We start from the raw sequence: 12,071 nt of genomic DNA on the forward strand, positions 1-12,071 counted from the left end.
CTGCTCAGTCAAATTTTGTATTTTCAGCCTTTTAAAACTTGACAGTCATACACTTGGTTTACATACATTTAAACTCTGAACTATTATCACGTAACATACAATACTGTAGCATCCAAGTTCCTGCTGTACTTTGCTTTATCTGTCCAGCACGAAAAGGCTATTTTAGCCACATACTAAAGGACAGCAACAGCTGATCAGAAATGACATATCTGGTAATAAAAGACAGCAAACAAAGGGATAAGGAAAAGAATCATAATGCAAGACACAAGGTATGCATACCAGAGGTTGCATATGGTGATATTGATCTTTGCTGAATTCAGTAGTAGAAGGAAAGTTTTTTAGTATGGTTTCTTGAGGAAACAAAGCCTAAACAATTGTAATCACCACCCACCTGTTATTTTCATCTTAAAAGCTAAGACCAGTGGCCAGTTTCAACCTAATCTAACAAATAGGAGACTTGCATTTAGTTTTGTCACAAAATGAGTTGTGACAAATTGATGACACACTGAGATTAATATCCCAAGCAAAGCAGCAATATTCCAGCAGCCTAAGTCAGTTGTTGGTGCTGCTATCCCTTCCCTCTTCCCCACAGTGTGTTTGTGCCCCTCTCTCTGTATTGTTTCAGAACTCATCTAAGACATTTCAGTTGTCTGCTGGATCAGCACGCTAACCTGACAAGAAGAGTGACAAAGCAAACAGAAACCGCTTATTGCAGGGTCAGACAAGCACCACAGTTAGTTCAAATGAGGGAAGAGAAATGCAGCAGCCAGAAGGTCAATAGCTTAGAGTGGCACGGAACTACAGCCTAAGGCAAAGTTTACATCATTGGCCTTAATAGATGTCTCTGGCTTATGATAGCAAGCTGTCAGAACACAAGCAGCTTGGAAGCAGGTATAGATTTTGTCCAACAAAATTGGTGGACATAAGTGGATGAGGAATGGGGAGAAACAGGAGGAAGGACAGGCAGAATACTGGAGCTGTAGGGACAGAGAACACAAATTTCTAATATTTTAAGGTTCCTTAATAATTCTTCTACTCACAGAACACTGTTTACATATACAGATAACTTTCATATCACCAATGAAATATGGCTGTCCCATCACAGTACAAAATCATCATCCCACTTAAAAAAGCCAACCTATAAACCACACCAGAAATAGAACATAGAATAGCGTTTGCCATTAACTTGACAAATTGATTGTAGTACCACTAGATAAACCAGAATCTCAAAACTATCCAATATTCCTGCACAAATCTTACAAACATTAGAAAAATATTTAAAAATCTAATCAGAGCGACACTCTATTAGGTGTGCCAGCACTAGTTCTCAAGTGGCAATCTGATATTTCACAGAATCACTAAGGTTGGAAAGGACCTTCAAGATCATCAAGTCCAACCATTAATCCAGCACCACCAAGTCCCCTAAACCATGTCCTGAAGTGCCACATCCACACGTTTTTTGAACATTTCCAGAGATGGTGACTCCACCACCTCCTTGGGCAGCCTGTTCCAACGCTGGACCATCCTCTCAGTGATGAAATTTTTCCTAATATCCAATCTAAACCTCCCCTGGCGCAACTTGAGGCCATTTCTTCTCATCGTATCACTAGTTAGCTGGGGGAAGAGACCAACACCCTCGTCACCACAACCCCCTTTCAGGTAGTTGTAGAGAGCGATAAGGTCTCCCCTCAGCCTCCTCTTCTCCAGACTAACCAACCCCAGTTCCCTCAGCCACTCCTCATAAGATCTGTGCTCCAGACCCCTCACCAGCTTTGTTGCCCTTCTCTGGACACACTCCAGCACCTCAACGTCCTTCTTGTAGTGAAGGGCCCAAAACTGAACACAGGATTCAAGGTGCGGCCTCACCAGTGCTGAGTACAGGGGCACAATCACTTCCCTACTCCTGCTGGCCACACTATTCCTGATACAGGCCAGGACGCTGTTGGCCTTCTTGGCCACCTGGGCACACTGCCGGCTCATGTTCCGGCACCCCCAGGTCCCTTTCTGCCAGGCAGCTGTCCAGCCACTCTTCCCCAAACCTGTGGCGTTGCATGGGGTTGTTGTGACCGAAGTGAAAGACCCTGCACTTGGCCTTATTAAACCTCATACAGTTGACCTCTGCCCATCAATCCAGCCTGTCCAGATCCCTCTGCAGAGCCCTCCTAACCTCCAGCAGATCAACACTCCCACCCAACTTGGTGTCATCTGCAAACTTACTGAGGGAGCACTCGATCCCCTCATCCAGATCATCTATAAAGATGTTGAACAAGACTTCTTCTTTTTCTTCTTCTTGCAAGGCTGGTGACCAGCTTTGGTGGTTCAGGAGAATATACAAACAGTAGCACCAGCACAGCAAAGATGACAAACAAGCACAGCTCCTTTGATGCAAGCCCTATCTCAACTGGCAGAAGATGACTGCACCTCTAGTTACTTCTAAGTAGCAAGCCCTTTAGGAGCAGACTGCAGATTGATGGGTCCATACATAGAAACAGAAGAAATAACAAGTGTAATGCCCTTCTTGCTACTTCAGAACTTTCCAGGGGGAAAAAAAAAAAAAAAATCTGGAAGTCCCTAAGCTTTGTACTGTTGTTGACTGAAACAGATGCAAAGCTGTACTGCCTCTTAAGTTTGGGTTATAATCCATTTTAGATAGTAATTACAAATATTTTATTGCTAACATTTAATAGTAATATTTGGTTTTAATGTTATAGTTTTAAGACATTGCAAGTCTGTAACAGGAAGGCTCTTATGAGACTAGCTCATGGACCATTCACTTCCAGAGCCTGAGCAGACTGTGCTACCCAATACAGCTCCACAGCCAGGAACCTGTATCAGGAACAGGAGTTGTATATGAACTCCCGAGCAGTTTACCACCTTGTGACGTAAACAGATGCTGCACACATCACCTAACAGTTGCATGGCAGCTAATTTTGTGGCATACAAATGGCTTAAACTATGCTGGTTAACTGCAAGAGCAAAGTGGCTTTTTACCAGGTATGTCATTCACGCAGCACTGTAAATCTTATACCTGAAATGAGGCAGACACTCTGGAAAAATAGTTGAGCATGTCTTATGATAGTCAGTTGTAGAACACAAAAGGGACAGATTCAGTTATTTATTAACTCACTCACCATTTTACTGCTACAATTACTTTAATATAGCTTCAGATAAAGCAACCCCAGAGAAAAAGTTTTCATATCTTAAAACAAGAAATGAGCAGAGCATGGATACACTTCACCAAACACAGTAAGCAAAAGCTCTTGCTTAGGAACAAATTAAAACAATGGATTACGTGCTCAGAGGGGAGCAGCTTGCTTCTTTGCAAGTGCCTGTTCTAGGATTCCTTCATCACTTCTTAAGTACCCAAACAGTGATGGGATGTGGAACTTGTGCTACAGTAGTTTTACCCTCTGGTTCTGAATTGCAAACAGAGTTGGTTCTCCAAATTCCTCTGCGCTCCTTAACAGCTTCCTCTTTATCTGCAGTCATTTTCCCTAGCGAAAGCGTTGCCAGACCTTTGCTATTGTCCACCTTGGCCCAGCCACACCCTAACACCTCCTTTCCTTCTATCAACACTAGTGTTCATTTCACTGCTCAGCAGGCCAGAACAGCTAAGAGGTAAAGCTAACCTCTCCCTTCTCACCGATAAGGTCATGCAGTGAGCTAAACCAAGAAATGAATCCAGCATAAAACTACAATCACCCAAACCACCAGTATGTGCCTGAGACAAGGACTACAAAATACATAGCACAGAGAAGGGTTGCTCTTTTCAGTAGCAGGCTGCACTCATGGCAATTAAAAAAGCAGCTCTGGAACCATAGCACAGGTGATGATACAGCTAAGCCAGTTAAATGGCTTTTGCTAAGAAAGCTGACTTGCTTCCTTCTCCCCTTCCAGCTCCTGTGACTCCCTGCAAATAGGGCAAGGAAAGTTCAGCTGTCAGCTGCAACATCAGAGGCGCACTACTGTCAACATGAGGAAAACCTCCAGGCTTTTCTTAGCACTAGACAAAACTCATCTACTGTCAGATTACAGCCAGAAGGATCCACAACAATTTAAAATAAGCTAACCAACTGATGCAGTCCTACTCCTTCCACTGATCTCTGAGTGTCTTAGAAAGCTGGTCTAGTTCAAAACGAAAAATGCCTCAAAAAAGGGAGAGGGGGCCAAGATAATTTCCTTATTTGTTCACATAAGCACCACTATAGCCGAAGAAAGGTGACAGAGGAAAAGAACTGCAGCAGTAGTCATTCCAACCTGGGTATCAGAACTGAATCCTGAAGACAAGTATCTTTAGTTAATCTGCTAGCTGCCTCTGATGGGTAGACTTACTCCTTCCCACACAGTTCCACCTCCTTACTCAAAATGGCTCTTACACTTTTCTGACTGTTCTTGCTACTTGTTTGGTTTTGGTTTTTAAATCATTTTTGTGATCTGAACTGGCTCTCTGAAGGATCAGACAAGCACTGATGCTGATAGCTAAGAAGCAGAAGTTCATAGCTGAGACAGGGAGTGGTAACTAGGTCCACCCATTTTGGCAGTAGACAAACATTGGCTTAATTCAGTCATCTCACAGAACTATATTTTTCTTGTTATTGGTTCACAAGACACAGGACCCATCAGCTCACCACCCACAGAGATGAAGACCTACTCTCCGTTTAATATCTTGCTCTCACTGATACTCCTAGCTCCAGTTTCCTCCCTTGAAAGTACTCCAAACCAACTCATCTGATTCAGCCACCAAGTAAAAAGTTAACCCAGAAACTAGGTAGTTTTCCATTGCATTAGTGGGTTGATTCAGCTCATGGTAGACTATTGAAGTCACCACAAGGTAAGGGCAGCCAGACCTCCTTCTTTCACATGTAGTCAACTACATCAGCTTGGAAGCCCCAATATCAGCTGAGCTGAAACAAGCTTCCTGCTTCTCTTACCTCCCTTTAGAAAACAAAAATAAATCTTTAAATATGCTAAGGATGGTCTCAAGCAATGGACCAGTCTCAAGTAACACAGATTTTAAGACCAACTCAGATTTAAACCAGATAATTAAATAGTACAAATGTCACAAGGTACACATGTCTAACCAGGCTCGTGAGCTACTTCTAGTTCTGTCCAGTAGTCTGCACAGCTTACATATGTTTCATAAGCCCTTTCCTTATCACAGGCTGCAGCTCATTCCCACTCCCCTTCCTTTTCATTGACAGCATCTTTATGCAATTCAGCAAAGTGCAATATTGCCCTTTCACAGGCCTAAGCATGAGCCATTAACCTAATGCAAAGATTTTTCTTAATCTCTTTTCTGTCAATTATCTGTTAGTCACAACTCTGTCATCAAATGGGAAAATTTTATTTAAATTAACAGGAAGGACAAACTACAAAATTCCAAGCTGCCAGTTATAGAGCAAAGGGACTTCACATACCAATTATAGCATGGACAAGAAAGGAAGAAAAACCACCTCCAAAATCCATCATGATGGCTACCTAAGTTTGGGAAAAGTAATGTCATAAAAATGGCTCTTAACAATTTTGAAGATTATTCAGCTTCAATACTTCAACAACTAAACACTGCTGTAAGTTACTTACAACAGCACATCTGAAGCCAATGATGTAAGTTTTCCTTTCTACCTAACAATTAGTGCAGACCTGCAAACTGAAAGGAGTTGTTCAGCTTTATCGATCTCTACAGCTACCTGAAAGGGGGTTGTGGCAAGGTGGGTGTTGGTCTCCTCTCTCAAGTAAGTACTGATAGAACGACAGCAAATGGCCTCAAGTTGCGCCAGGAGAGGTTTAGACTAGAGATTAGGAAAAATTTCTTTACTGAGAGAGTGGTCAAACATTGGAACAGGCTGCCTGGGGAGGTAGTGGAGTCACCATCGCTGGAAGTATTCAAAAAACATGTGGACGTGGCACTTCAGGACATGGTTTATTGGGCATTGTGGTGTTGGTTTAGTGCTTGATGATCTTAAAGGTCTTTTCCAACCTTAATGAGTCTGTGATTCTGTGATCACATTTCATTTAGTATGGCACTGCTCAATTGCTAAGTCTGTAGGTTTTAAAAATAAATAAATTATTTCCAAACAAAATTAAACTGCATGAGACTCTAGAAAAACCTCTGTGTCCTGGATGATCACAAAAAACTTAGAAAACTGTCAGTCAGTCATAATAAAATGGTTTTAGTAAAGGTTGTGGGGAGAGGTTGATTTTTTATTTTTTATTTTTTATTAAAGGTTACAGTTAGTACAAGGGCTCACAGTAACATTTGTTACTGTGAAATGGTTACTCCTGAAACCATTTGTATGGGCATCTACTTACAGTTTGTTATTTCTAGTTAACTTCTTCTAAGAGGCTAAGAAGATATGCAACATCTAATATCAGCTCTTTTAGTGATCAAAGTATCACCAAAAGGGTCTCAAAGCAAGATACAAGTAGCGCAGGTCAGTACTCTGATTTTCAGTATGAACAAGTCCTTAAACGATCATGGGGCGTTAACACCAGCTCTATTGGGATGAAAACCTGTTTAACTGAGCAGTATTGTTACATATTCATAGAAAATAAGGGCAAGAGGCTCTGGTCATGCACATTGCTAGCTAGTAACAGCTGCTGTTCCAGAACAAAGTGCACTGACACTAGAAACATTTCACAAGGAGGACTGAAAAATAAAGCCAATTCAATTGCTTAATTTCAACATTTGAGAATCTCCTAGGAAGTGAAATTGTTGACTAGACAGCTTACATTAGAGAATAATGACATCACCAACCAATTATACTTTCTCTCATCATCTTCCCCAAATAAGAATAACTTTTGAGATATTGTTGGTTTATAACCAGCAACTATCTGCTGAAATTGAAAGACAAGTGAGAGTTCATTATGCAAGAAGCTCTGAAAGTTGCTGAACTAACACATTTAGCAAAAGCTGAAGACAGACCTGCTCATGAAAGATGCAGCAACACTAATCATAAAGAGACATTTAGATGGGATACAAGTGACAAGTTATTTTGGTGGCAAGAAATCTGACCATTGCAAAACTGGTATTTCAGGTATACTAAAGTTCAGTAGCATTCCCTGGTGGAATCCAGTAAACGTACTCTAATGTAAGAAAATCTTGTTTAACGTGTATTAACTATTTTTTGGGGAAAAAAATCCATCTCTAGTCTTCACAGACATCTCATGTATCATTCTGAGTTTATTCCCATGTGGAACACTGCTGGTAATGAAAACACTTAAGCAGAAAAGAAGATTTCACTATCGTACAGAAAAACTTTTAAGAAAAAAAAGACAGATTTTCAGTCACCAACTGCAAAACCAGGCAATACTTGTGTTTTAAGAGTGTTCACCCTGGCTCAGGTCAAAGTCCATCTCAACTGGTGGCCAAAAGCAGATGCGTATGGAAGAGTGGATGAACACACCAACTCCTAGTGGCAGTCAAAGCAGAAACTATCAACAATCAAGGCAAAAGCCTCAGAGTGCTAAGCAGCATGCACCACCTATGCTTCTAAATGCATATGCAAACTCCTGTAATATTTTGGAAATATCCAGATCAAAAGATTTTTCCTGGTTAACTCTCACAGCACTGAGTATTCCATAACATTTGTGTTTTTCTCTTAATGATACCAACTTCATTAAATTCCACAGCTACTGTCTCACTGATACAATGTATAAAGCATGCACATTTATGAATATGTTGTTTGAATACCTGAAAGACAGCCATGCCATTTCAGGTCTGTCCCACAACAGTAAACTAACTAGGTCTTAAAACAGTTCCGACTACATAGAAAAACTTTTTTTTTTTTTAAAATATATATATAAAATGTAACAATAAGAATAGAATCAAATCTTATGTTCATAAAGCTACTGTGCCTGAACTATCAGCAAAAGAAAAAGTCACTGAATGTCAATGACCAATGAAGCAATGCAAGGGGACAAGAGCTGTTGAGCAAAAAGCAGTCCTGCACAGTCAGTTTCTGTGGCTGTCATTTTAAAATACTGAGATCATAATGAATTCCTGTGTTTAAGCAGATGAAAGCATGTGGAATCACAATTCAGAGAAGACACATGCAGGTGTGTTCTATAACTGCAGGGGTTTTTCATTGGTTTGTTTATGGCTTGCATAACCCACTTTGTTTTGTAGTGCTGAAAAGGAAGACGAGCTAAGTGTTAACATCTGTCCTCAGCTGATGCCATCTTACTTTTCTCCTACAGTTTGTTTACAACTAATTGCTGAGTCACCAGACAGCTGATACATTTCCAAAGACTCTAAATCAAGTTCTGGAGGTAAATTTCTTGATCACTATGAAAATTACACAGCCTGCAAGGCCACTGGGATATCTTCAGCGGTTGGAATGCTGTGGCAGACCACCACTGGAACTGGACAGTCCTGATCCACTCAATTTCCATCAGCAGAGCTGTGAGTTCAGCTGCCTTCGTCTGAGGCACAGTAGTAACATCTAAACCATCACAGTCATTTTGGCAACAAACAACTGTGTGCAACATAAATTGGCTTTCAGTATTAGCTATATTAGGATACTTAAAGGCTCATAGGAGATCTAAATAGAAGCTAAACCAACTTACCACTATTGCCATATTTAATTTAGTTCAAGAATGATCATTGCAGTAGTTTTAATTAGCTTCCTATAGCAACTCTGAATAATAGCCACAGAAATTAAAAAAAAAAAAAAAAAGAACAACAAAAAACCTGGTGACCCATTTTCCTCTGTTTCTCTTCTCTATCTCACTCTTCCCATATTTGGCTCTTAAGCAGCTGGAACAACTTCAGAAGCGACACACAACCATTGTGTATTTCACATTTCAAGCAACTGAAATGCAAAAGTGCAACACAGACCATTACACTGAGGATACTTCATTGAAAAAATTTAATCAGTATACGATCGATGTACCAAACCAATTGTTTGATGCCATCTCTACCGCTTTAACAATTAAAGCTTTTAGAGATGTGCCAGAATTGGCCACCTGTTCATTCTGAATTCTGCACTACCATTTTGCGTCACCCTGGGCAGACAGACCTCTTCTTACTTCCCCTAAACCTGCTCAGGTGATCTCCTGTCCTCTGGTTTAATGAGCTGTCACTCACTCAAATACTCAAGAAAAATCTGAATTTTCGCTTACCGTATACAGCCTAATGCTTCCAACACGGTCATTATAGCTGTGATATATTTCTTAAGATTCATTTGTACTACAGCTGCTACTGCAGTAGTCTAAAAAAGCTTCCAGAGTTTAAATGTACGTTTAAAGAAAGGATAAAAATTACACAGTAGTTACATCCAGTGTATTTAACAACCTCACGTGTAATGCAACTTAGTGTATAATTACACTCTAGCAACAGGTAATTTGGTTCATAGGTATGAAGCACAATTATGCAGGTATCCCTAGGATAACATGTAAAATGACAGCTGTGTCATCAAACGTATTAAAGAAGGCATTTATTCAGGTATGAGGAAAACAGCAAGAAAGATACACAGTACACAGGCACAATAGTTAACTATATTTGTTACCTCATCCTGACAACAGTTTGATGAACGTATGCTACTTATATCCACACTATGCTGAGGAAGCATATAATATATTGGCAAAGGGGCTTTGAACAGCAATTCCTATCAGCAGATGGTTATGCCTGCAGAATCCGTAAGCATTATTATTTGTTACAGAGTAGCCAATGACAAACAGAAGGGATCAAGTTTTTTAAAAGGGGCAAGCAAATGGATGAGGAAGGGAAGAGGTCACAGAAGCAACGTGAAGCATCTGGGAAAACAGTAGTAAAAAAACCCCACAAACAAAACCCACCCACCATAGTCCTTGTAAACTACAAGGAAAAAAGCAGAGCTTTTAATTCTCCTTTGACAGCATGTCTCCACACTTCGTTTGCTACAGCACCTCCAGCTGGAACTGGAAAGGGCATCCTTGTGGCCCGAGCTGAAGGTACCTCACAGCAGTAGTCTCGGCCTCACCACAAAACTGCGGGGTAGCATGTGGCACCTCTCAAGCCTCTTTGCCGCGGGAATGCAAATAAGCGGGACTACCCAGGTACAAGTTTTGCGGCGACAGAGCCTTCTTCCTTCCCCCTCCCCCACTCAGATGCCGCAGACAGGGGCGTGACACAGCCTGACCTGGCCCGCGACTGGTCTGCCAGGCCCGGAGGCGGCTGTCAGGCTTCCAGGCCTGCTGCGGAACCCAAGGCCGCCGGGCGCGGAGCTGCCGAGAGGCAGGCCGAGGCCCCGGGCGGGGCCCAGCGCAGAGGCGGGGGGAGCCGCCTCTTCGCGCAGAGCCACCACGTCGACGACGCCAGCACTGCGGAAATGGGAGCGGGGAGCCGGGCCCTGCTCTCCGCTCCGCCCGCCCCCCCACCTCCGGCAGCGGCCTCGCCTCGCCTCCCCGCCCCCGCCGCTTACCTGTGTCCCCAATGATGATATACTTGAAGAGATACGCGTAGGCCATGGCCGCCCGGTCCCCGGCTCTCCGGCTCTCGCTCGCTCCTTCGTGACGCGCGAGCGCTCTCCCCCCGCCCCCGCTGTCAGGGCTCGCGCTGCGGAGAGGTGGAAACGGTTAACGGCCACCGGGCGGCGGCCCGCTCCCGCCAGGCGCCTCCACGGGCACCCCTCGCTCGCTCCTACCTCCGCCCCTGCGGGCTCGCTCGGTCGCTGCTGCCCTCCCGCCGCTCCCCGAGGCGCCGGGATAAGGCAGACGCGGCAGCGAGAAGAACGAGCGGCGAGAACAATAACAGGCACCGAGCGGGCCCGGACACCTCCGGCAACGTCACGCACCCACCTCCTCACTTCGCCCCGCCCCCGACCCGGAAGTGCTGAGGTAGCCGCTGGCCCAGCGCGCGCGCGGGGGAGCGCGGCCGCCTCCTGCCGACACGGGGGCGGGGCTTCGTCGCCCGCCCCGCCCCGCCCCGCGAGGATGAGGTGGGGCGGCGGCGAGCGGGAGCCGTTGGGCGTTTCGCTGAGGGCGTTGCTCGGCCCGATCCCCTTCTCTCGGCCGCTCTAAATGGGTGCTGGGGCTTGAGGCCATTAATTTCTTCTTCGCCTTGGTGAGAGGAATAAGTGACAGGTCGCTCTGTCCCGGCGGGCTGGGGTTTCGTGGCGATGGGGGCGTCTTCCCCGCGGTGACCCCCGCGCGGCTCCGCGGGGCGTGGGAGAGCGTTGCCGTTGCGGGAGGAGAGGCTGGGGAAAGGACGATGGCGGCAGCCGGGCCTGTGTTAGGCGCTGCTGAGCACCTGGTTTGCACCGGGGTCAGGGGTGCTGAAGTACGAGGATGCGGCAAAAATCCAAGACTGCTGTTTGAAGCGTTTATGGTGTTTTTGGCTGAGACGTTCTGGGGAAAAAAAAGCTTGGTCTAAGGCTGCAAAGCCAGCTCTGAGCTAGAGAAGCCTTTAAGCATAAACACTGGCAAGCAATTCTGTACAAGTTTATTTTCATCACTTAGCAAACTTGAGCTTTGGCTTGGAAAAGGTTTTTCACAGGTCTGTGTCTGTCTTTCCTGTCAAACTGGAAGCAATGAGCCAGGAAGGCAGCCTAAGTTCACAGCTGCTGTTTAGGACTTTCAACTTAAAGTTCACATGGGACTGGTGAGCTGGAAGAAACTGCAAGGTCTTTCTTACCCTTAACTGCTTCACCAAGTGTCCCCTGTACCCCTTTGGCCCTGGAGCAGCCAAAGGTTGCTTGGCTCATGGGTCGGTTCCATGCTGAGGCTATGTCAGATGCCTGGTAATGGTAATGTGGTAGGACTCTAGTCAGGTGCTAAGGCTGATGATGCTTTGGGGTGCCCTTCAGCTCAGCTGTTTGTTGACTCTGAATTGGCGGAACTGTTGAAGAGCCATTGGCTTTTTCTTCACATGAACTCACAGGTCTATAATTCTGGTAGCTTTTAACTTCATAAAGATTTTTATTTGTGGTGCGTCAGGTCAACAACTTGGACAACGTTGACTCGCATACACTGCTTCTAACAGGTGTGCATCTAACTTAGTTATTAAAACCTTCAATAAAGCTGATTGTGCCAAGTCCTGTTTCCATATTTCATGACCTGAAACGCAAAATTAAGCTTTTTTTTTTTTTTTAATT

General features: G+C 44.1%; 1 protein-coding gene across 2 annotated transcripts in view; it reads right to left on the bottom strand.

Annotated features, from left to right (window-relative positions):
- RAB2A (RAB2A, member RAS oncogene family) overlaps positions 1-10,446 on the bottom strand; it is a gene marked incomplete at its 5' end in the record, with an annotated part of 44,823 nt that extends 34,377 nt beyond the window's left edge. For both annotated transcript variants that reach the window (XM_082014655.1, XM_082014654.1), the window contains one exon: positions 10,401-10,446. In XM_082014655.1, the coding sequence (XP_081870781.1) occupies positions 10,401-10,446 (46 nt within the window). The remainder of the gene's footprint in view (positions 1-10,400) is intronic.
- Between the last annotated feature and the right edge of the window lie 1,625 nt (positions 10,447-12,071).

Source organism: Phaethon aethereus, assembly GCF_964289735.1.
Source record: "Phaethon aethereus genome assembly, chromosome: 2".
In the NCBI taxonomy this organism is placed as follows: domain Eukaryota; kingdom Metazoa; phylum Chordata; class Aves; order Phaethontiformes; family Phaethontidae; genus Phaethon; species Phaethon aethereus.